General features: G+C 37.2%; 5 protein-coding genes across 6 annotated transcripts; 2 read left to right on the top strand and 3 right to left on the bottom strand.

Annotated features, from left to right (window-relative positions):
* The first annotated feature begins 271 nt into the window (after positions 1-271).
* LOC135948143 (uncharacterized) lies at positions 272-7,110 on the top strand. Of its 2 annotated transcripts, none has more exons than XM_065497261.1 (5): positions 272-739; positions 5,462-5,565; positions 5,627-5,972; positions 6,063-6,369; positions 6,424-7,110. In XM_065497261.1, exons 2-5 carry the CDS (start codon positions 5,475-5,477, stop codon positions 7,108-7,110), a joined length of 1,431 nt encoding a protein of 476 aa, XP_065353333.1. In that variant the 5' UTR covers positions 272-739; positions 5,462-5,474. The 2 variants fall into 2 exon arrangements, with proteins under 2 accessions (XP_065353333.1, XP_065353328.1); XM_065497256.1 differs by lacking the exon at positions 272-739 and adding an exon at positions 5,266-5,406.
* On the bottom strand, positions 1,127-2,883 carry LOC135948567 (uncharacterized). The gene is made up of 4 exons (XM_065497913.1): positions 2,653-2,883; positions 2,374-2,588; positions 2,270-2,311; positions 1,127-1,908 (listed from the first exon to the last, which is right to left on the bottom strand). The coding sequence occupies exons 1-4, from the start codon at positions 2,831-2,833 to the stop codon at positions 1,711-1,713; spliced, it is 636 nt and encodes a 211-aa protein (XP_065353985.1). The 5' UTR covers positions 2,834-2,883; the 3' UTR covers positions 1,127-1,710.
* On the bottom strand, positions 3,041-5,183 carry LOC135948131 (protein O-glucosyltransferase 2-like). Its single transcript, XM_065497245.1, has 8 exons — positions 5,044-5,183; positions 4,802-4,975; positions 4,563-4,753; positions 4,296-4,510; positions 4,003-4,247; positions 3,681-3,918; positions 3,330-3,629; positions 3,041-3,240 (listed from the first exon to the last, which is right to left on the bottom strand). Exons 1-8 carry the CDS (start codon positions 5,046-5,048, stop codon positions 3,124-3,126), a joined length of 1,485 nt encoding a protein of 494 aa, XP_065353317.1. The 5' UTR covers positions 5,049-5,183; the 3' UTR covers positions 3,041-3,123.
* A 54-nt stretch (positions 7,111-7,164) lies between the features above and the next one.
* Nfs1 (Nfs1 cysteine desulfurase) lies at positions 7,165-10,435 on the bottom strand. Its single transcript, XM_065497272.1, has 11 exons — positions 10,215-10,435; positions 10,062-10,126; positions 9,396-9,512; positions 9,199-9,339; positions 8,956-9,148; positions 8,767-8,901; positions 8,037-8,194; positions 7,843-7,981; positions 7,658-7,790; positions 7,340-7,429; positions 7,165-7,283 (listed from the first exon to the last, which is right to left on the bottom strand). The coding sequence occupies exons 1-11, from the start codon at positions 10,351-10,353 to the stop codon at positions 7,220-7,222; spliced, it is 1,374 nt and encodes a 457-aa protein (XP_065353344.1). The 5' UTR covers positions 10,354-10,435; the 3' UTR covers positions 7,165-7,219.
* A 2,890-nt stretch (positions 10,436-13,325) lies between these two features.
* Fatp1 (Fatty acid transport protein 1) lies at positions 13,326-23,435 on the top strand. Its single transcript, XM_065497232.1, has 14 exons — positions 13,326-13,478; positions 14,718-14,773; positions 17,788-18,104; positions 19,767-19,917; positions 20,010-20,247; positions 20,307-20,547; positions 20,599-20,800; positions 21,248-21,440; positions 21,494-21,637; positions 21,696-21,833; positions 21,887-21,953; positions 22,016-22,106; positions 22,590-22,746; positions 22,801-23,435. The coding sequence occupies exons 2-14, from the start codon at positions 14,723-14,725 to the stop codon at positions 22,947-22,949; spliced, it is 2,139 nt and encodes a 712-aa protein (XP_065353304.1). The 5' UTR covers positions 13,326-13,478; positions 14,718-14,722; the 3' UTR covers positions 22,950-23,435.
* The last annotated feature ends 78 nt before the right edge of the window (positions 23,436-23,513 follow it).

The raw sequence follows: 23,513 nt of genomic DNA on the forward strand, positions 1-23,513 counted from the left end.
AACAACAATAATTTAACTTCAACCCTTTCCATCGCATATTAAATTGTTTTTTCTCTATATTAAATTAAAATGTTAGCAATTATGCTTTTAAGTCCTAATCAAAAATTAACAGATGATATAGGATATTTTTTATTTCGTTTTGACCAGACTTTATTAGACAGCAAACTTTTGATAATAAATTTTAAAAAATTGGCATAATTCCTCCATTAGAGAGTCTGAAAAATGATAGCGGCAAGCGTAAAAAAGTGAAAGTAGAGAAAAACGAAATACGAGAAAAAATATGTATTATGACGATGATAGAGAATTTTTTGCATCTTCCTCTAAGGATATCTTGACCTTGAAAACATGCTATACTAGCCCACTTTCCCCTTCAGCCCTTGTAAGCCCCTATTCCCCACACGTCCATGCATCGTTTTTCCTTCTTTCGTTGTATTCATCAACTCTACTCCACGCAACAACCCCCTTCTCCTGAAAGCTCACATTATATGTGGCTCACAAACCTGTACCTTTCAGTTTTCACCTTCCCCACACGTCACAGTCACACAAAACACAGACACATAAAACGTACACGTTACAGGAATCACTGCACTATGAATTTGTGCTGACACTGTCAGTGTCAGGTCAGCTATATGGGGTTGTGATCAGCGACAGCAGGTGTTGTTCCTGTTACGGAATCTGCAGGCTGGACAGAAATTATTCTGTAACTTGTCAGATGAATTAATCGATTCACGTTAAGTGTGTGAGTATCAAATTGTATCCTTCTTTGCATAATTATATGCATGTTAATCTATGCACATACGTTTATGTATGATACATAATATGCATAATATTACGTTGATGATAGATCAACAACATTATATTACATACACATATTATGTATTATACATAATTATGCTGTTCTAATAATGTATCTACATATTTTATACAAACATACTACAATCATATTTAATGAAGTTAAGCCGGATACATAATTTCTAAACAGCTATATGTAAATGTTTGCTTCTTCGGCTTCTTAACAAAAAAAAAACATTATAGAAACAAAATATCGTCCATAAGAAATTTTTGAACTTATCTTCCGGTCAACCCGTTGACATTATTTGTGTAAATAAGAAAAAATGAAACAAACAATTTCCTCATTAATTTCCATTTTTATTTTGACAAGTCAATTTTATTTTATCGCGTAGAAAGAAAATGTTCCTGAAACAATGTTAACAAAGTATACGCACAAATCCATTTTCCCGACGAATTGTTGCACTTTAAAAACGATAACACAGCGCAATGATTAATAAACACTCACTCAGCACAACCCACAACGGTTGAATATCAAAGGAAACAAAAGAACTGGCAAAAATTAAAAACACTGCAGTTTGCGTATTAGAAATCTCCTTTAATTATTATTACATTTTTGCTGCCTTTTCGGTAATATCAGCCGGAATTTTAAAAGGATGAAATTATAATCATTATCAAGAACTTCGATCGCTTTATCTGATCAGTATTTGAAACAAAACAACTCTTTGTTAACTTTCGACTTATATAGTTCTCCATGTCATTTATAATATCATCGTTTGATATCAGTTTTTACGTAGCTTGGAAATTAAATGTTCAACAATGAATATTTAAAAAAATTTAAATCAATTCGGCTTTTAGTTTAAACGCAATGCATATCTCACTCTTTCAATAAATTAAATTAAAAAAAAATGATATAGCCGCTTAGTCTAGAGGATATGTTTTTCTCAGCTTGTCCTTAGGAATGTACTGGGCACCATCAAAGCGGAAAAACAGCTCAGACACCTTTGGGTGGTTCACTTGTGTTGCTCTCAAAACAGTCAGTTGTCTTTGAGGAACGTAGACCTCTTTTGAATGAGGCTGACCCACGAGAACCCGATAGTGGGGCTCTTTCCGGAGTTCCTACAACAAAAATTATCTATCAATTTTTGAAGTATAAGGTGAAATTGTGTATTTTAATAGTTTTAATTAATTTAATTCGACCGCACTGGAAATATTTCCAAATTTAACTTGGACAGTGAAAAAAATCATTCATCTTCTTGAATAAAGAGGGAGCAACAAAAATCAATATAATAAATTAATGAGACTAATTAAAGGACCGAAAATTTCCAACTCAAGTTAAACTCGGAAGCGGCTAGCTAAATAGAATGATTACAAAACTTTTGAATCTGATTGAATTGTCATAGTTAAACCTGTTGTTGATTTGTTTTTCTTTTTTTCTGCAAAAATGCACATTTATAAATATTAAATAAATAAATCTCACCTTGTCATGTCCATATTTCTCAGCTAACCAATCTTCAGGTGCCTGAAGGAAAAGTCATGGTTTCGCTGCAGTTAATGTTTTTTTAAATATGGCAAATATTTTACCCTCGCATAAAGGTCCCACGAAATTATCACACCAGGGTTCTGGAACTGCTCTACTTGAACAACCTGTCCGATTCTCAGCTTCAAATAGTCCGGCCGATACTGCCTGACGTCTGGGGACTGTCCAAAGAACCCTTTAGACATGCGGTACAGTTCCACCTCTTTAGCCGGGCACTCCTCTTGGTACAAATTGTATCGACTAGTTTTCCTCCAAAGACCTGAAACACATTCAAAGGGTTTAAAGCACCAATCGCAGTTTATTGCTGTGTTGTATTTTCTCACTGCGAATGCTGTTGAGAGAGCGAAAGTACCACCGCCTCCACCAATCAACGCTTTCAATGAAGAGGCGCTTGAAGTGCACTAATTGCTCCTTGAGGGTGCGGTCAGGGTCCCTCAGGTCCCATGCCAGCCACAGCTGCAGGGGCACGCACAGAAGCAACCCCACGAGCACGGCCCGCGTCATGAGTACACGTCTCACTGTATCACAAATTTGAAATTCGCGCTAGAATCGGTAAACATACCAGCGGCGCAACTTGACAGCATTTTTTGCTAGGATTTTTAAAATTGAAATAAAAAAAATAGAATCTAAATGTTTGAAATTTCAAACTAGTGATGAAATTATGATTTTAAGTGTAAATGGCAGTAGTGAAAATGCACATTTTTTAATTATTATATTTTTTTAACTATAAAATTTAAAAAATTTATTCAAATTGAAATGCATTAAATCAAGGATGTATTTGATAACGTTTTTTTTCACAATTCGTCCCTAATCACATGGCCTTCCAAGCATTTGCAATCACTATCTGGCTGCAGCACTTTTTCCATTCCTTTCCGTACTTTCACGTTGCTGACTAATCGGTCCCGAATTTCCTTTAAAATTAAAGATGAAAAGTGAATAACATAATTCAATAAAAATTAGAGTTAGAAGTTAGAAGGAATATTTAAGTATTCTAACTCACTCTAAAAACCATAGCATAGTAGCAAATCACATCTTTAGGCATCAGATTTTCCTGGGCAAACGCTTGGCCGTTGAGCGCAATTTCACGCGCCTCTTTGTCGTTTTCCTTTGCCCATTTGATACGGTCCACAAGATCGCTGAGATTTTGCGCCATCGGGACGTAGTGGTGCCAAGGGCGCAGTTTACTGTAGAAATGCTCGTAGTAAGTGGATTCTTGCTTCAAAACAGTCGAGCCGCCTCCGAGGAGAAATGGAAAACGATAGGTCGCCACAGTACCGTCCACATTGAGCTGGTACTTGTTCTACGAAACACACTTTTGATAAATCGCCATCTCTTCAGTTTGTTGGCTTACTTCAAAGAACTCAAAAAAGGACACGTGTTTTACTTTAGGCCCATAGACTTCTTCCAGGTCTCGGAAAAAGAAAAAGTTGGTTAAAGAAGCGTTGATCAAGTCACTGTGCTCTCTGGCAATTTCGATCAGATGGAGTCGCTCTCTGTTGGAATCTCGACCTCTCCAAAATGCCATTGCCTTCCTCTGCTCCCATGGAAGCGGTGTGTTGCCTTGCACGGACAATATGTCCAGGGTAACCCTATAAAGATATGAAACAATATTTAATCAAATTGAAAACACCTATTATTATATAGCAACAGGAAAGTTTTTTTTTTAAACTCACCTTCCCATGCACTCCAAAGTAGCTTCAGTCAACTCGTAAGTCGGGACAACGATGTCAGCTGTTTCTTCTGAGCCGCACCAGGAAAGCATGGGAACTTTTAACTCTTCAAGGCGCACCAAGGGCCAATCGCCCAGATTGACGAGCAATTCAAGGTTGGGAAGCTTTACTTTCCTCGCCATTGACAGCAAAATATTATCCCAGAACATTTTGAATCCGACGTGAGCTCCCAAGCATTTTCGGTGCACCTGCAACATTATTTAATAGAAGGAATTTTGTCGAAATTTCCAACACACCTCATTGTTTTTGACCACATAGTTGCAAACGCTCATGCTATTTGGTCTGTTGAATCTCTTCCATGCCACCGGTCTAAACTCTGTGAAATTCCAGCTTGGAAATGGTTCAAAGTCTTCAAGTATCTGTTTGTCTGTCTGCGCTGGACATCCAAAGCTCCTCATCCACGCATCAAAATCTTCTCTTGGGCAGTAACAGTTTTCTGGATGAACTGGACCTAAGGTTTTTTTTAATGAAAAGGAAGTCTATCTTAAAAATCTTTCTCTTACCTTCTAAGACATAAGGGGATTTAGCAACTAATTTATTGTTGTACAAAATGCTTATTTTCATCTCTTGGCACGGTTTGTATAATTTGTATCGCACGATAAAGGAACCATCTCTTATGTCGAACACTTCGTGCCACAGCCTGCATCCTCCTTCAAATTTCACTTCAAATACACCCTCTGGAGATTTTCGGATCCTGTAATTTTCTAATTAAAACTGATAATGGAATATCAAAAGAGCAAACCTTTTTCCTTCCGAGTTTTGAGCTTCAATGAAAAAGTAACGAGCCGGAAGGACAGTATTTGAAATCAGGCCTGGACCATAAACTTGGCACTTTGATGGGTCGACACGGTTTTCAGCTTTACATTCAGTCAATAAAAGTGAAGCAAATGCAGGAATCAAGAAACAGACACCGGTCCTGTCAATTGAGAGTCTTCATTATATATGATCTGATAAAATTGCATTTAAGGGAAATAGGGTTCTTACCGCATCTCTGAGCTGATGCGTCTCGTCTAGCATCAGCTAGAGACTTTCGTAAATTCCTAAACAGACTTTAATAACCCCTCTCAGGTGAATAAAAAATGATAAGCCTATATTTGCTACCTTACATTTATCGTGCCGCGCATGTAAACAAAACTTTATTTGCGCGCATGCTTTTAAAGGAGGAGGGAACTTGTGCGGGATTATTGGCTCCTCTACTATGTATTGTTGCAGGCTCCATTGTCTGCCACATCATAATTTAAATGACTTTGAAAATCACCCCATAATTTAGCCATGAGCCTTTTTTATTTATTTTGTATTTAATTAATCAATCTTCAGGTGTCTGCTTTATTTCCTACGCCAAATTATGTAGATTTTTATTTTCCTATTTATTAATATGGTACTTAAATAATTTTATTTTCAGGCACCCCAAAACCATGATGGACCTTAATTATTTTGTTTGGGAGTTGGAGAAGCAGCTACAGATTCAAACCTCAGAGTCTGCAATCATTCCAAATACTCTTCTAGGTATCTTCTTCATATATTACCCTTTTCCGCTTGATATTTTAATTAAATATTGCATTTTCAGATGACGTTGAAAGAGACAAAATTCTGAATTACATTTTCAGCCACTACAATCATCTAGACGGATTTCTCACTGTGCCAGTTGTCCAATTTTTAGTGGAAAAACTCTGTGAGGAGTTCGATTTAAGATTAGTTAGGCAGCAAGACGAAGAGAATGTGCTGTCTCTCTTGAGTCACAGATGCGCATCGCTAAAAAAGCTAACAATTGGTGCCCCTCCAAACCAGTTCATCTCACTGACTGTGCCAACTACACTGAAGTCATTTACCCTGCTTGAGATTTTTGTCACCCACGACTATTACCTAAATGATCACTCTCTAGATCAACTGCAAGAAGCAGCCCCAAATTTAAAGTAAGATTTTTGTAATCACAGTCACTTTTCAACTTTCTGAATGGCTCATCAAACTAAAAAATTATATTATTTCATCTCACTTTTCTACAGGAAGATTTCCACTAGATTTGATGAAGTGACTATTGGAGGTTTGCAGACGCTTTCTAAATTTAGGAGCCTCACTCATTTGGCCATTTGCAAAACGAAGTCCATTGGAGGCGAACTCGCAGACGCAGAGTACATGGCGGAAGTTTTATGGTCAGCCCCGAATTTGGAATTACTTTGCTTGTGCAATGCTAAAAGATTCACCCACATGCTGCACTACTTCAACATTAAATTTGGTTGCAAAAGATTGCTGGAACTGGTCAAGATTGAAATTGAAGATAAGATTCCATACCCTGTTACAAAGTTACCAAATGTGAGGTTGTTGAGATAACTTAATTTATTTTTTTTTAATTTTGAAATAATTTAGGTCAAAGAAGTCGTCGCTGAACACCCTGCAAATCTGCAGCAGTTTGAAGCTTTTGACAACATTGAAAAGCTCTCTTTGAAAACTGCTGTTCCTCTTGAGCCCTTGACTAAACTAGTCGGATTCAGCAAACGGCTCGCACACCTGGAATTAATCTTAGAGCAAGAATTTTGCTGCCCAGTAGTATTGCCTTTTGAAGTCTTCAGGTATTTCAGGGTCCTTGAATACCTGAAAATTGAAGGAAAATGGTACTTTGAACTACCTGACCGCAGAGGAAGTGTGAAATTGGAGGCCCTCAAAACCTGCATCATCAATGTTGAACATGATCTATTCCCCTTTGCATTCCTGGCTGTGATCATGAAGTCCAAAAATCTAGTGCGCTTAGAATACAGCGGAAACCACAGATCTCACAGTTTTTTTAAGGCTCTCACCAGAGCCACTCGCTCAAATTGTACCTTAAACATTGAAAGTGTGAGGCTTCAAAGCTTTGACTCAAGCTCGCATCAGGACCTGAATAGCATGAAGAAGCTCTATATCTGTGCACCAAAGCTGCGTTCACTGGAAATATTTACACCAGATATTTTTCACGCAGAAAAGTTGAGAGAATACTTTGAAGACCTGACTGGAGGAAATTCCAAACTGAAGTACAGAGTGTATCCTTTCAAGTCGCAAGCTAATGGCCAGTTCTAAGTAAGGTTAATAAGGAACCAAGAATTACGTGATTATCAAGAAATATTATTCAAGTCAACTGTGACAGTTAGCAACAAATTTAATCTATTTATTTGTATTTACAAAGTATTTAATGCTGGCTCCATTTAATGCTCTTCAAGTCCACACCCTCCTGCACCATCTCCCACAGAGGACTGGAAAAGAAATATTTTTGTTAAATGTTATCTATTAGCTTACAGTAGGCTAATACCTCATTTCCCTGAGCCTTGTTACTTGTTCAATACAGCGCTCAGCGGTGTAATCCACCTCCTCTTCAGTCGTAAACCGTCCAAAGCCAAATCTAGCGTTAGAAAATAGATTAGTCCAAATTTCATGCATTAAAAATGTTTTTAAGTGAATAAAAACGGATCAACGGATTTTGAAAATTTAAGTTATTTGCAGCCTTACTTCATGTCCACTAAATGTTTATTTTAACTGTCAAATTAATTATTAAGAGTGAGTAAATTCTAATTTCAATTTTTCAAAAATTAATTCGTTTTTACAAATTACTATATGCATCAAGTCTTACCTGATGGATGAATGGGCCAGATCTTCGTCTGCGCCAATCGCTCGCAAGACATATGACGGCTCCAGTGACGCTGATGTGCATGCACTGCCACTGGATAGAGCAACGTCTTTGAGGGCCATCAAAAGGGACTCTCCTGATAATAAAAAATTGTCAGCTTTGGATTTGCTAGAAATAAATTCGCCCACCTTCCACGTAGGCAAAGGAGAGGTTAACACAGCCTGGGTACGTTTTCTCTGCATCTCCATTTCTGACAACTTGCGGCAACTTAGCATATATCTTGTCCATCAGTCTCTTTGCCAGCTGACTCACCCTTTCATGGTCGTACTGTAAATTAATGTTTGGTGATCTGATCCTAAATTTGTGCTTGGTTTGGTTTCACCTTCATTTCTCTTTGAGCAATCGCACATGCAGCACCAAGGCCCACAGCAAGTGGCGTGGGAACTGTTCCGCTGCGCATCCCTCTTTCCTGCCCACCACCACTCTGGATTGGTTCCAACCGCACCCTCGGCCGACGTCTGACGTAAAGAGCACCAACACCTGATGCAAACAACTTGTCATGTGAGAAATTTTGAAATATATTTTTTATTTAGAGCAGTCGGCATGATGTCCTTTGGATTTTTAGTCAATTATGCTCCAATTGGTTTAAATCATTGCAATTGGATACAAAATGCCATGAAGGGACCATTTTTAATTAAAATAATAAAATTTGGTATGCTGACTTCTCTTTGACAAGATGAATTGATCGTTATTAAATATTTTAAATTTGCTGGGTAGTAAAAATCGGGCCTGGTGAACGCATTAGTAACCCCTATAATAAAATCTACAATTTCGCAAAGCAAAAAATGACTCATCAATCAAATTGAATCATCAAGGGAAATCCATTTACCATAAATCGTAATGACTGAACAAAAATCGGAATTTTTATTGATTTATAAGGTTTTTTTTAAAAAAATGTTCAGTCCGTGACCAAAAAAATGTAGATTGAAACTTTTAAACTGGTGTTCTATGCCACCATCACAAAATTGAAAACACATTTGAGAAAATAAATACACATTAAAGTGAAATGAACCCAGAATTTCCTTTGAAAACATCCTGTCTCATTATTTTACCTTTTGGTCCATAAATCTTGTGTCCACTAATGGACATAAGATCAATATTCATCTTGTTCACATCAATAGGAATTTTTCCAACTGCCTGAGCAGCGTCTGTGTGGAAGAAAACTTTCTTAGAGCGGCACAGCGCACCTGCAATGTCAAAATTACAAATCAAATCCACTAAAAAGCTTCAATTTTGCTAACCAATCTCCTCGATGGGTTGAATGACGCCAATTTCATTATTGACTGTCATTACAGAGACAAGAGATGTGTCGGCGGTGATCAGGCTCTCGAGTTCTTTCATGTCGATGAGGCCCCCAGTTCCAACAGGCAAGTATGTCACTTTGAAGCCTTCTGATTCCAGCACTCTGCACGAATCCAGCACACATTTGTGTTCCTAACATTTATGATGCTTTATTTGGTAGGTAAAATCTAAAAATTCTGTACTGTTGCAGATGTGATGACATGTTTCTTCCTGGAGCCGTAGAATCTGGCAACACCTTTCACTGAAATGTTGTTGGACTCAGTTGCTCCTGACGTGAAAATGATTTCTCTTGGATCACTAGCACCAATCAAGTCTGCTACTTGCTGCAAGCGGATTGCAAGGTAAGACTCAATTCGGAATTCTTAGTCTCTCAGATTACCTTTCTCGCAGTCTCCATTGCCTCTTCACTCTCCCATCCGTAAGCATGGGTTCGGGAATGTGGGTTTCCATAGTAACTTGTCAAGTAAGGTAGCATTGCATCCAAAACTCTAGGATCCTAATCAACCAGCAAAAGCATATTTTTATTACATATTCCGAGAGAAATTATGATAAATCCCATACATTGATCAAAATGAACTTCAAGAGAAACCTACTTATAAATAGAAATAATCACTTCACAATGCTAAGTACATAAATTTTAGTCATTGAACTAACTCTGCTTGCCATGAATTATTGGCTATAGCTGCCAAATTCATTACATAACGTTATAAATTTAATTCGCATCACGCCGCCCATCTGGCAACCAAATGAAGTCTTAATTGGTACATTTGGTACTAATAGTTGTTGTACGTATGATATCAACTTAATTTGAGCAACGCCTTTCTAAGTGTTGTTTAAACGAATTTAATTAATTTCAAAAACTGTCTCGTAGATCTTTTATTGCAGATTTTTATTACGTAAGTAAATCGTACTCTAAAAATTGAAAAGCTCAATTTTTCCCAACTTGAATTTTGACTCACAATTCGTAGGATAAATCAATATTTTGTTCTGATATGTAAGGAATGTAAAGAATGCATATGAGAACAAAATTCATTAAAATACAAACCAATGGTGTTGTCGCTTGTGCGTCCAAGTAAAGAGGCCGACATCCCTCCAGAAGATTCCTTTTGTCTACAAAAGAAAAATGCACCGTCAATAATGATACACAATACATATTCTGCAAGATACAACTCGTTATCATTAAATATAATTCACAAACCAATTTTCGCTGCTGGCGTTACGTAATTTCTCTTTGTGGTTGCTGTCATGCGAGAAATTGCGTATTTACTGTCGAAGAATGAGCAGCTAAAGCCTTTATCCAAGCCCCTTGCCATGCTAATCACCCAGAATCGCGACATCTTCGGCTTCAAGTAGCTTCAAGCTGCGCTGTGTACTTGCGGTGTATGATCTCTTTGCAGGCTTCGACAAGTAAACAAAACACACGAACTCAACTCGCGAATTGCCAGCAAACAGCTGCCTAAAATCGTGTGCGTTATGCGCGTGCGTCGACTTTTAAAGTTGTATGCGGCAAAACTATGTGGCCTTTCTGCATGACCGATGGCAATGAGTCGCTGTTTTGTGGCCAAAAGTGGCTAAAATATAATTCGTTCATGTCTTTTGGATTCAGCATTTTTATCAAACCAGTTACCCAACCACCACATAATTTTCACAGTTCAAGTGGGTAGTGGGTTGCATAAATAAACAATCTTTGAATGTTTATATTATTTGTTTTTATCATATTCCTCAAAAAAGTTCACCTGCTTGATTTTTTAGTGGGTCGAAAAAATAAAATTTAAGCAACAGATAATATGACATGACATGTGCATTGCATAATTTGTGAAGATTTTTTGAGGTTTAATTTAATAAGAGGAAAACAGCGCATTATAGTGATAAAATTGTTCATTTTATTGAGTTGCTCTTTTAATCAGGTAGAAAAAGCCTCCAAATGTAATTTTTTGTCAAAGTTTTTTATATGGTCTGATCTGCTCTGTGGCAGAACAGGAGACATTATAATACTGCATAGTAAATACACTGTTTAAAAATTAATTTGTGCACAGCAAAACAATTAAAGGTGGAAAATATTTCATAATTTTGACTGGTTGTACGCGATAAAGTTGCAATTAAATACACGTTATTATAGAGGAATAAATAATAATTTCATCTGTTGACGGAAGCAGCTTTCACTTGCCCAAGATGTATGGATAAGCTCCAGTCAGCCATCCATAGAGTACAGATCCCAAAGGAAGAACATTTAGCTGGAGCTGTTCATAAAATTTGATAATTTTAGTAAAAATACCGCTTTACATTCATTGGTCCATCCTTAATAGCGTAACAGGACAGTAGACTAGAGACCAGAAACTGATATAGTAAAATTCTAAATTCTATTTATCAAGGTCTTTACAATCTCGAGTGTGTGTGTATATATATAATTGTTTCGTAGACATTCGCATTAATTGTTCAAATTTTCAAGCAAACAAAAAATCACCATGTTACCGTTCTGTTTCCGAAAGCATTGTTGATGTTGTTGTTGAAGAGATAATTTCCATTATTGTACAGTCCTCCATAATAACCATACAAGAAGCGAGCTTCTTCTTTGTCAGCAGTCTTTTTCAATCCAAAAAGAAATCCGTAAACAAAACAAACAGATAAGTAAACGCACAAATTTTGAAAGTAAATAGTTTTTTAATTACCGTCTTTGTTGAGTTGTTTGTGCTCTTCGCTTTGCTCGTTTCGTTTGTCGTGGGCCGAGCAGAGGCCATGAATATGAAACTCCAAAGAGTCAGCACCAGCCAGAGTGCACTCGCCATTCTGTCACACCTTCCAAGCACTCGACGCTCTTTTATAAACTTGATGCGGCTCTGATATTAAATGTAGTAGAAAATTAACCATCGTTGAATGACTTAAGCATGCGTCTTGTATAGGTACTCCACTTGGGTATTTTAATTTTAAATCTTGTTCTTATCAATTTAATTTTTACATAAAGATATTTTGATGAGGAGGTTGAATATGACTCATCACTAGTCTTCTGTGAAAAATCGCAATGCTGTTATTTATTCTATGCTGTTTTTTCTATATCACACGCTGAAATTTTCTATACCCTATGCCCACTTAACATGTGTTATGTTGACAGAACTCATGAATTTCTTCATTTCTCTGGTGAGATTAAAGGTTAAAATAATCTTCTCTTAAAACCTTTAAAACCTTCATTATGTATTAAATTAGCTGGAAGCAGCGTAAATACCTGTTTAACAAACTGTTTTCCCTTGCCGCTATTTTTTCTTTCAAGGAAGATGCCATGCCGGCACCTTAAAAAAACTTTTACAGATTTTCGGGCATTCAGCGCTCGCCGTTTGATAGTTTTCGGGCATCCAAATTTGGGGTAAAACACGGGGCACCGGGAAATAACATTCTTTGCGTGTGAAAAGCTTTGAAATTTTTTATTGATATTATATTTAAAAAAATCATTGAGAGAAATTGCATTGGTGGAGGGGGAAATTTTATTTAATTGCTTTATACGGTGGTTCAGGAAATTAAGATTTAAGTAAGCACACATGACTGTTGATTTTGTTTTCGTATCTTTATACACAATTTTATTGAAATTTTATTTCCTTATCGAAGAAGCAATTAGAAAATTCTGACCTCCATGCAACTTGAGTGTTTTTCCCAATTTAGCTTTTTTATATTATTTTAAATCAGTCCAGGCATCATTTCATAAATTCCCTCAGGAGTGGGTTTTACTTCAATTTAACGAATTTAACAACATATTTTTAATAGAGCGCAAAACTTAATAATCTACTCTTGTTCACAAAAAGAAAAAAAGGATTTACCAAGTCATCCATGATTGTATGTTTGGGAAAATCCCAATTGTTGAAAAACCAGCTTTTATCTCACGACTCTCCTAGAGCTCACACAAAACATTATAAACTGAACCTACTGTGCCCCTCGACACGAATAAGCTCAGACATCTAAATAAAAAAATGCATCGCAATGATGCAACAAATATTTATATGTGGTATAATGCAACACCGAGAAATAGCATCAGACACTCCTTGATCTGCAAGTATGCAGTGACAAGAAGAAAATTAAATTACTTTTATTTGAAAGAATTCAATCAATTCACATGATTCATTAAAAATTGACCAAATGTTTCAAAACCTTTGTATTTTAATATTTTATTTCAAACATCTGATTTGAGGTTGAGAATAGTTAAACAAAACATGAAAAGTATTACACGCGGCGCCTCTCCTCAAGCTCTTTCTCTCTCCAACCAGACGCTGTATTATTATAATGCTACCTGCGCGCGGCGTGCCAGTGAGAGAGAGTTTCGGCTCTCATAGCAATACGAATCAAGAGTCGCGCAGTCTGAATTTAGTCGAGCGAGGCGCGACACACATTCGCCTGTCCTGAGCTGTGCTTATTATTGCGGTAGTGATAATGCCCTTGCATTAGAAGCCACCGACCCAGCAGTCACACACACCTCTCGGTAAGTCACATGGCGCTCATTCATTGTCTCTCCGAGTGGCGTGCACATGCATTTGCATTTCAATTAACTCTAATGGCATGCGGGTGGCGTGAAATTATGCCAATAAAAGTAGTGTCACGGGATGACTTGTTCGCTTCCCTTTGCAAGATGTTATAATTGGTGAGATCAACGGGATCACATCAATTAGATGCGCGAGTAGAGGTGCCCATTTGATTGCATTATATGATATCCTGTTCTCATTTTATTTATAATTTTTTTGAAAATGAATTTTCATAATGATTGTAATTTGAATATGTGTAAAGGTTTGCTTGTTTGCAAACTACTTTGCAAGTCTCTGCACACATATATGTATCTTACAGGGTCTCCTCACTAGCATTTCATTATTGTTTGTAAACATTTCACGAACATGCTAAATTTGGCCTTTCATCGTAGGATTGAGTGTGTACTATTTCAAAACTTGATGAAGGCTAGTTAATCAATATTTGCTTTTGCTACTTCTGCCAGTCTGTTAAAGAGCTCTTGGGATTGAATTGAAAAGTGAAAATTAATTTTTTACATGGTACACGTCTTCACCGGTCCTTAAAAGTCTCCTCTCCAAAAGGAAAGGTGACCACAATTCTCTCTATTTAACAAACGTAATCGCAAGATGACGAATTTCCCCTTTGGTTCATGTAAGGTCGGATCGTTGTTTTTTTATTTAGAAAGGGAAATCGCATTGTCACGTCGCACATAAACAAAATATTTTTTGTTCTAGTAATATGGAGTTTTAAACACTTCAAGTGGATTGATACAGTGAAAATTGAATATTAATAAAAATTATTGGGTGCAATTAGCAGTTGTTGTTCTAAAATGGGCAATAATCAGAAGAGGGATAGTTAAAGTTAACATTTTTAGCGCTCATTGGCAAATTTCGATTCCTTTCATCGAGATCTATCAAGTGGTGTTTTAGGGAAACTCTTTGTTGCGAAATAAAACAAAATATCAAGTAGAGAGACAGTCTTCACCATTTTAAGAGTCACTTTTCACAAAAGTCTACAATGCTGCCAAGGTGATTTTGGTCTTTAACTGAATCCTTGTAAGGATTAGTTTATGCATTGGCAACAAGGATTTTCCGGAGTTTTGCAGTATCAATCATCCCCGTTAATTGAGAGATGTTTTGTTATTTTAGGCTTCTTACAAATTTTAACTCTGTTGTTATTTTTTATTTACCTGATCATTGTCATGTATTGTGTTTGTCAGGTGCAATGAGTAAAGAAGCCAGCAATAATAACAAAAAGGACGCTTCAGACCTTCAGGTAAGACAAAAGAATCATGTTTCAAAATTCTACTCTATGATTAGTTTTGCGTATTATATTAGATTTGAAGTAGAAACGTACGGGAAAGTCGTTAACCTTCAAAACTCATGATCTCTTTATCGCATAACCTTGAATTGAAAGGCATTCAAAGTTTAAAAATAGCCGGAATAACGCAAAAAAGCTGTTGTCCTTCAATAAATCCTTTTAAGTTGGGTGCTCTTCCTTTTACCAATTTAATGAAGCTGCAAAGCATGTCTAATTTTTGGTTAAACATCTGTTTCAGTTTGTAAAATAATTACGAGAGGGAAGGATGTAGTTGTACTTATTCTTATGAATTTAAAATTGAAAAAGACTCGAAAATTTCACTTGCGTCCTCTCAAAATAATAGAGAATAAGCCAATCACTCGCAATGATTTTGGCTCGAAATATTTTGGATTGTAACTCTCGACAATGAAGGCTTCTCGGTTGGATGATTAACATCATCGCTTCTTTCTGATAAATTGCTTGAATGCGAGCTCCATCATGTTCTTGTTTTGCAACTCATCGTTCGGTTTTCCATTACAGTATCCGCTTCAGAGGCAAGTTGAAAAAAGCCACACCATCGTGGCGGTGATTTTGCTAATACATTTTTGCTCCAGACGCTGCGGTTCAGAGTTTCTAATTGTAAGATATTTGGGGGAAAATCAATTCGAAATAATAATAACTCGGCCAGAGATAATAGTATCGATCCTAATTCTCACTCGTTTATAAAAGCAGTTCATTTCGTTTCGCGTTTATTCCCTCTTGAATTTCCCGTTAGAAGCGAGCGACGCACGCACATGTGAAAATGATAAGTAGCAACAAGTGCATTCAGCAGCTGGAGATCAGCGTGCACCGTTTTAGGACTCGATCGCGAGAGCAGCGCTCGCAATCATCGGTGTCGCTGAGTATGTAGGTTAGGCGCGACTCACATGCATCCTCGATGCCAAAAGAAAGAGACCGGCCCAAGACGAACCAAATGATGTTTTTCGTTCGCCGAGAGGCACTCATTCCACGCGAAATTCCGCTCGCCCCATTACGGTTTGCAAGGGCAAAAAATTAAGTGTCTGTGACCGAGCCAATTTTTAATCGAGAATCGCAGTTCTTAGCAGCGCGAAAACTTGTCAGTGAGTGTGCGGCAGACCGAGAACGGAAATCAAAAGTGGAAATACGTGGAAAGAAAACGCATGTTTAATTATTTGTTTGTACGTTTAATGACTTTCACCTTTGCCAGTAAACTTGTTCTTGTCGCCAATCTGTATTTTTATTCCTTGAGTGTTTTCTAAAGAACGGAATTCTGTACTCATTACCAGTCATAGGTCGAAAATTAAATAAAAATTAAGTAACTGTAAATTTTTATGTCACCGCAGAGGAGCGTTTTAAAATTAAAATAAGATTCTCAGGGATTTGCGCAACATGTGCAGCGGTGAACTAAAATCCAACTTAATTTCATGAGACCTACTTCAGACAGCAATTAACTTTCATATCGTTGCGTCAAATGAAATGCTCAAATCCACTTGGAAACCACACAAAATTTTGTCATTCTGAAAACCAATCGCAGCAAAGTGCGCTCTAATTGTTAACACCTTGTGGGAGGATATAATTTTATTTGTGGTTTTTATATATCGATAAAAGAAGTTGTGGCGTAACATTTTTTTTTCTCTTCCCGGCAGATTTCCTTGTGGCTTACTTGGACTTTCCAGTTTGCTCATTGATTCTTGCAAATATGATTAACCTGTTTAAAAAAATCAAACTAAAAGAAGAAGTTACTCTTGCGCTTTGATCTTAAGAAAGATGTCGTGCTTCGTTTATGAACCATATTTCTATCAGGTTAGTTATATTTTTTAGTTATTTGTTGAAATTTTCTTACAAATTCACGGAAGTCATACATTTTAACTATTTGAAAACCTTCCAAAACTATGCCCAGTTAAATACGATCAACCATAGATAACAGTTTAAAACCACGTCAAATTTATGCCTGATAAAAGTTTTGAAAAGCAGAAAGGCCTGACGTACTGCTTTAAAAGAATAGCGTGAGCATTATCCATGTCCATGCACATTATATTATTACTTAACTGTTCTCGATCAATGAGGATTAGAAAGTGGTTTTTAAGTACGACACTCGAAAAAGACCGGAATAATTCTCCAACAGTTTCCCCACGATATCAAATATTCACTGAAAAATCAATCTATTGATTTCTCCTCTTTTGAATCGTTTTAGTTTTTATTTTCAACACAATAAATTAATGCGATATGAGTGTGATCATGCGCTGATCATGCGTGGTATTAGATAAACATTAAACCAATTTTATTATTTCTAAAACTGAAAAAATAAAGAAATACACAATGTAGGTCATGAAATTAAATTTAACATAATGGCCAGTTCAGCGCGAAGTGTAACTCTTAATTCCACAAAAATGCCTGTAAAGAAAATATAAACAACTCAAAATTTTTGTCTGCATATTTTGAAGTTGGTCCATTTGGTAGTTCTCCTTATAAATTACGAATATCTTGACATATGGACTGATACATACTAAATTTTGACAGTTAATTGATTCGTGTTAACTGTCACAAAAACCATCTAAATTGGCCCAGGAACCGACGTAATTAATACAGTCTTAAAAATGGGCTATTAAATCCTGGAAATCCTTAATTTATTACCAAAAACATAAAACGACAGTGAAAACAAAAATACAAATACGTACACTAAAGTTAAATTTAACTTCATTTAGATTTTAAAATAAAAACAACTTATTGTAAGAGTAATTCCGCGCAGAGCTGAACCATTGCTTGAATTTTAATTAAAAAAGACTAATCTTAACTAAAGAAAAGCTTTATTGCACCTCCGGCAACACTGCGCGTCCTCCTTCCAAACGCAATTTCCGATTGAGTAAGCCCTGCGTCTCCTGTCTCCTGGCAAAGCGAGTGCGCGCAACCCGCGAAGCAAACGCGTTTGGCCAGTCGTCTAACTTAATTTGTACTTCCCTGTTGCGCAGGAGGTGGATCTGGAGTCGGGCGAGCAGCAGCGCCGCGCCAAGAGTGGTAAAGGAAGTAGCGGCGACCCCTCCTCCGCGAGCGGCGCAGCTGGACGGTCGGCGGCCTCCAAGGTGCAGTTCCGACGGTCGCTGCAGAACTGGGCGGCCATGGCAGCCCTGGCTGGCATCATCGGTGCCTTGGCCGTCGCCCTGGCCCTCGTGCTTGGATGGCTCTTTGTGCTGCAGCTGGCCATCGTGGCCGCCGTGGCCTGGTTTGTGGCCGCTGGTGGCCTTCGCTGGGCGTACGTTGCCATCCGGACGGCTCCCAGGGACGCAACGTGAGTTTGCAATTTTTCCGAGTTTTTTTTGTTCTCTCTTTTTGTTAAGGCGGAGAAACGGAGAAAAGAGGAGTTGTATTATCTATTATTGAAAAACTTGTTTTTTGTGGTATTTTCCGTTTCTGATAATTTTTGAATAATATCTGAAACAATTTAATAGAAAAAGCTAAAATAGATAACATTTTATTGTGACGTTTTTCAAAGAAACGCGACAACAAACCAATGTTGTCAAAGTTATCTCCTCAATGAAGGTCTTTATATTTTCTTTGAAAATGAGTACTTGCCGCAATATCCGCAATTTATACAGTTTAAAGCATTTAAAAGGATCAATACTGCAGGGCCTGATATGAATCTGTCAAAATTCCCTATCACGGTGGACACTTTTTTATTTTAACCACCATCTTCATTTATATGATTTATAAAAATTAAGTTTGTGCCGAATTTGGTTCCTTGCTACCAAATAAAACTTTGGCATAATATCTTCTGCAATCATTTTGACGGACTGTTTTCTAACCTGCGCGCTTTCTGCGTTCGGAATGTTGAGTCATTATCGACCAAAGTGAAAGTGCGCGTGCACCTTCGGTTGGCTCTCCACTGAGCTGTGTGTGTATTAAAATCACGTAGTTTTATTCTTCTCGAAAGAAAACCTGTTTTATTAGACAAACCACATACTGGCAGCGCTTGATCTGCGATATAGCAAGGAGGAGCACTCTCCTGAGTCTTCTGCCTATAGCTTTGTCTCTTTCAAGGACGCAAAAATGCTAATTTGCTTCGGTGTGCAAAAACTAGCTGCAGAGCTGAGCCTCTGATTACGCTGCACTTCTTGTAAAAAGCACAGAGTCATTCTAACAGTCACACCAGCGCCGTTCAGCTATATAATATAATTTTGTTTTACAAAAGGATATAATTATATTTTTTCAAACAACAAAAAAACGTACAACCATACTGCTGCCATGATAACGGCATGTTTCTTTGAAAAGACTTTCAAGTGGATTAATATTAATTGAATATTAACAGAGGATTGTAACAGTTAAATTCCAGAATTTGACAAATATCTTGAAAAATTAAACAGTGATGTCAATGATTTTTTTACGTGTTTTTTATTCCCTTCGTCGTGATCTATCCAACAGTGTGCGGACTATGAGCTAAATTTCGTAAATTTCCCTTCTAGCTAAAGAAATCATTATTTTTGAAAAGGAGATGGTGCATGCCGATTGATTAGCATGCAATGCAAACTTTGAAGCCGATTTTCTCATAAATTTAAACGGCAGCCTAACAAAGTTCTAGCTCTTTCCAAATTTCTAGAGCATATTTAAGGTAAAGGTAAAAATAATTTACCACAATTAGAAACTATTTATCTGTTATGTTTCATCGTAAAGACTAAAAAATCATCGTAACCACAACTGGTTGACAAATTAAATTAATGTTGCTTTAAAAGGTGGAAAAAAATCTTGTTGTTACTTGTTTTATTCTGTTGCCGCGTTGCCCCGTGAAATCCAAGCATATCAAGTCACGCTCAATAGTAATTATTTTTTTCTGAGACTAAAGCAAATTATATTTTTTTGAGTAATATTACTTGAAACGAATCGGTTTAAAATGTGCACTATTTTCATCCTGGGATTTCCATATTGATAAAACGGCCAATTTTAATCAATGTTCTAGGGCGCTGTACCTGTACATAAGGCTAAAATTGGAAATAAGAAGCCACGCCAAGGCCGACAGAACTGTAGCAGACATCTTCAGCCTGCAGGTGAAGAAAACGCCAAACAAAGTGTGTCTTCTCTTCGAAGACCAGAAATGGACTTTCAAACAGGTACTATTTCTTTAATTTCAAATATTGTAAAATGGTAATTCTAGTCTAGAAAATAATACAGCGTGATTAATAAATTCTCTTTGTCTTGGCAGGTAGAAGATTACAGCATCAGAGTGACCAAAATGCTCCTTGCCCGTGGTTTCCAACACGGAGACGTTGTTGCAATCCTTGCCAGCAATCGACCCGAGTACATCGCCCTTTGGCTCGGCATGTGCAGGATCGGTGTGATCGCCGCCCTCATTAACACCAACTTGCGAAAGCAGGTTCTCAAGCACTCTATCAACATATCAAACGCTAAAGCTCTCATCTATTCTGCTGACTTTGCTGATGGTATTTGATAATTTTATATATTTATTTAATTGTTCACAGAATTTATCTTTATTTTGTAGCCCTTGCCGATTTAGGAGACGAGGGATTGCCAAGAGGCACGACCCTGATTAGGATGGACCCCATCAAGGGCCCGAGACTTGGAGAAATAGAGCTAGATTCCCTGATGGCCGAGCACGATGCCGAGGCCCCTCTGACTTTGCCCGAGGGCTACAAGAAAGCTGGATTCCAGGATCCGCTAGTCTACATTTACACATCAGGCACAACAGGAATGCCCAAAGCAGCAATCATCACTCACTCAAGGTGCGCCTTTACTAAAGGTTAACCCTGTGATATGCTAATGGACCGATTTAGGTTCATTTTTATGGTTGGTGGAATCCACTGGCTTGCCGGGGTGAGTTCCAACGATCGCCTCTATGTGACTTTGCCTTTGTATCACACTGCTGGAGGAGTGACTGCTGTCGGCCAAGCATTGGTCTATGGCAGTTCAGTGGCCATTAGGGGGAAATTCTCTGCGTCTGCTTTCTTCAAGGACTGTGCCAAGTATGAGTGCACTGTAAGTAAAATTATAAAGAACAAGAGCAGGGAAAACTTTCTTCTCGCACCAGAATTTCAAATTCCAATTTTACTCATTTGCGTGGGAATACTTGAAATGATTCCAAAACCGACTGAGAATGATTCTAAAACAATGTCTTTAAAACAAATGGAGAAAATTGAGTTGGAGATTAATATTTTCTATTTACTTTTGTGGCTGGGAGTTGAAATTTTTTACTGTCATTAATCTCCTTGCAGTTTTTAAATTTTAACCATTTGAAAGCAAATAAAAATATCTACACTTCCAAATAAGATTTTTTAAATAATCGTTTTGAATACATATTATCAGAAATCTGTAGTGGCATACTATTAAAAAATCCTTTTGGAAGTTGGAATTAATATGGGTCAATGCTTTTAACGTCTTTCATTATCACACGCTCAAACATTTAAAGGCTAATTTGGTTTCCAGGTTGCACAATATATTGGCGAAATGTGCCGGTACTTGCTAGCCGTCCCACCAGGCCCCCAAGACACTGCCCATCCCGTCCGAATGATGTATGGAAACGGCTTGCGCCCACAGATTTGGATTCCATTCACTGAGAGGTTTAATATTTCAAGGATATCAGAGTTTTATGGAGCAACGGAGGGCAATGCAAATATAAGTAAGACTCAATTATTGATTTAAATATTTTTGTAACTGACTTAAACTCATTAGTCAATCCTGACAACACCGTCGGAGTTATTGGATTTGTGTCCAGAATCTTTCCCTCGGTGTATCCCATTTCCATCATCAGAGTCGACCCTGAGACTGGAGATGTCATTCGAGATTCAAACGGACTTTGCATACCGTGCAAACCAGGTTTGATTTTTATTGGACTCCCCCACAAGTTTTGCTCAACCTGATTTTCTTTTAAAAGGGGAACCTGGTGTTTTCATCGGCAAGATCATCCCAAACGACCCGATTCGAGCCTTCCTCGGCTATGTCGACAAGAGCGCGTCAGAAAAGAAAGTGGTCAGAGATGTTTTCAAAATTGGAGACTCAGCATTTCTCTCAGGTAGGTTTATTTTTTTCTTTGAAAATCTGTATCAACGAAAAATTCTTTTACAGGTGACATTTTGGAAATGGATGAGTTGGGCTACCTTTACTTTAAAGACAGGACTGGAGACACCTTCAGGTATGATTATACATCATCCAAATTTTGTAACTCTTTGTTAAATACATTTTTCTCTTATTTAGATGGAAAGGCGAGAATGTATCGACATCAGAGGTTGAAGCTGTTATTAGCAATCTGATCAGTTACCGCGACGCCATTGTTTATGGAGTTGAGGTAGGATGTATTTAATAATTAGGGTTTGGATTTTAATTTGATCTTCTTTTTTATCTACTCATCCGATTTACTTGGATTTTGAGAGACAATTCTAGCGTTTTTTTAAGGTCTCGTTGAGCAATGGAGTCAGCTGTCAGGTTGCACAGAGTTGGAACAAAATAGTTTATGGACTTTCAGATTCCCTAAATGTTCTTAACTTTATTCAAGCCTATCAAAATTCAATGCGAAACCCGCCTAAATTTGACATAAAACCTATTTTTTAAGAAGGTTAAAAAATTAAATAATGGGGAATCGCTTAAAATACAATTTTTCGGTCAGAAAATCGACCTAAAAGATGGGTACAAAACATTCTTAAATTGCCTCCCAAACCGACTAACAACACCGTCAAAAAAGTCATCTTTTTGTTGAAAAAACCTCTGAAAATCCAAACCCCACTAATAATTTCAAAAGAAACGTGCCAACTAATCGCAATTTATATTTTAGGTACCAGGTGCAGAAGGCAGAGCTGGAATGGTTGCTATCCACCAGGGCAAGGACAATCCAGTAGACTTAGAGGCATTTGCGGATGGATTGAAGGCAGCTCTGCCCACCTATGCAAGACCAATATTTGTCCGAATTTTGTCTGAGCTCGACCTTACTGGTAGGAAAACATGAACGTCATTTGAAAGTGGATAATTTTAATTTATTTGCGCAGGCACGTTTAAACTAAAGAAGACCGATCTGCAGAAGGAAGGATTTGAGCCAAAGAAAGATCCCGTATATTACTTGGCAAGCAGTGGAAAGTATGAGAGGATAACTGACGAGGTCTTTGAGCACATAAATGTAGGCAAAGTTCGTTTGTAAAGTATGAATTTTAAGACTGTTTCATACTCGCAAGAAAAGCTTACTATCTGAAAATAGGTGATTAAAATGTGTTTCATTACCCAAGCAGCGCGTGATTGCACATGGGAATAGATGAAAACTATACACGATTGTTTGGTGCATTTCATAGTACTTGTTGCATTTTGTTGAAATTGGTTTCATTTAGATCTGAAGAAGTACTTAAATATTGCATAGACTTTTAAATTCAATGTCGAACGAAGAACAAAGTGGGAAGGTGATACCTTGTTACGTTTCCATATAGTTTAATTACCTATAATTTCGTGGATATATGTAATGCATAATTATTATGCAGTGCATTTTTGTAAATGATATTTTTTATACAAACGTGTATATCTGTGACCATATCTTGGTTATGTCGATTGAGTTGCATATTTTTGAATGGGAAAGTTCATCTGCTAGAATATTGTTCTGTTGCACTTCATGCTCAATAAAATATTAAACCAAAAATTTTTCTGTTAGTGATGAATTTTTATATAAGGACCCTGTATTGTAATAAAAGTTTAATATTTTTATATAATGAGAAGC

This window comes from Cloeon dipterum, chromosome 1 (assembly GCF_949628265.1).
Source record: "Cloeon dipterum chromosome 1, ieCloDipt1.1, whole genome shotgun sequence".
Lineage (NCBI taxonomy): Eukaryota > Metazoa > Arthropoda > Insecta > Ephemeroptera > Baetidae > Cloeon > Cloeon dipterum.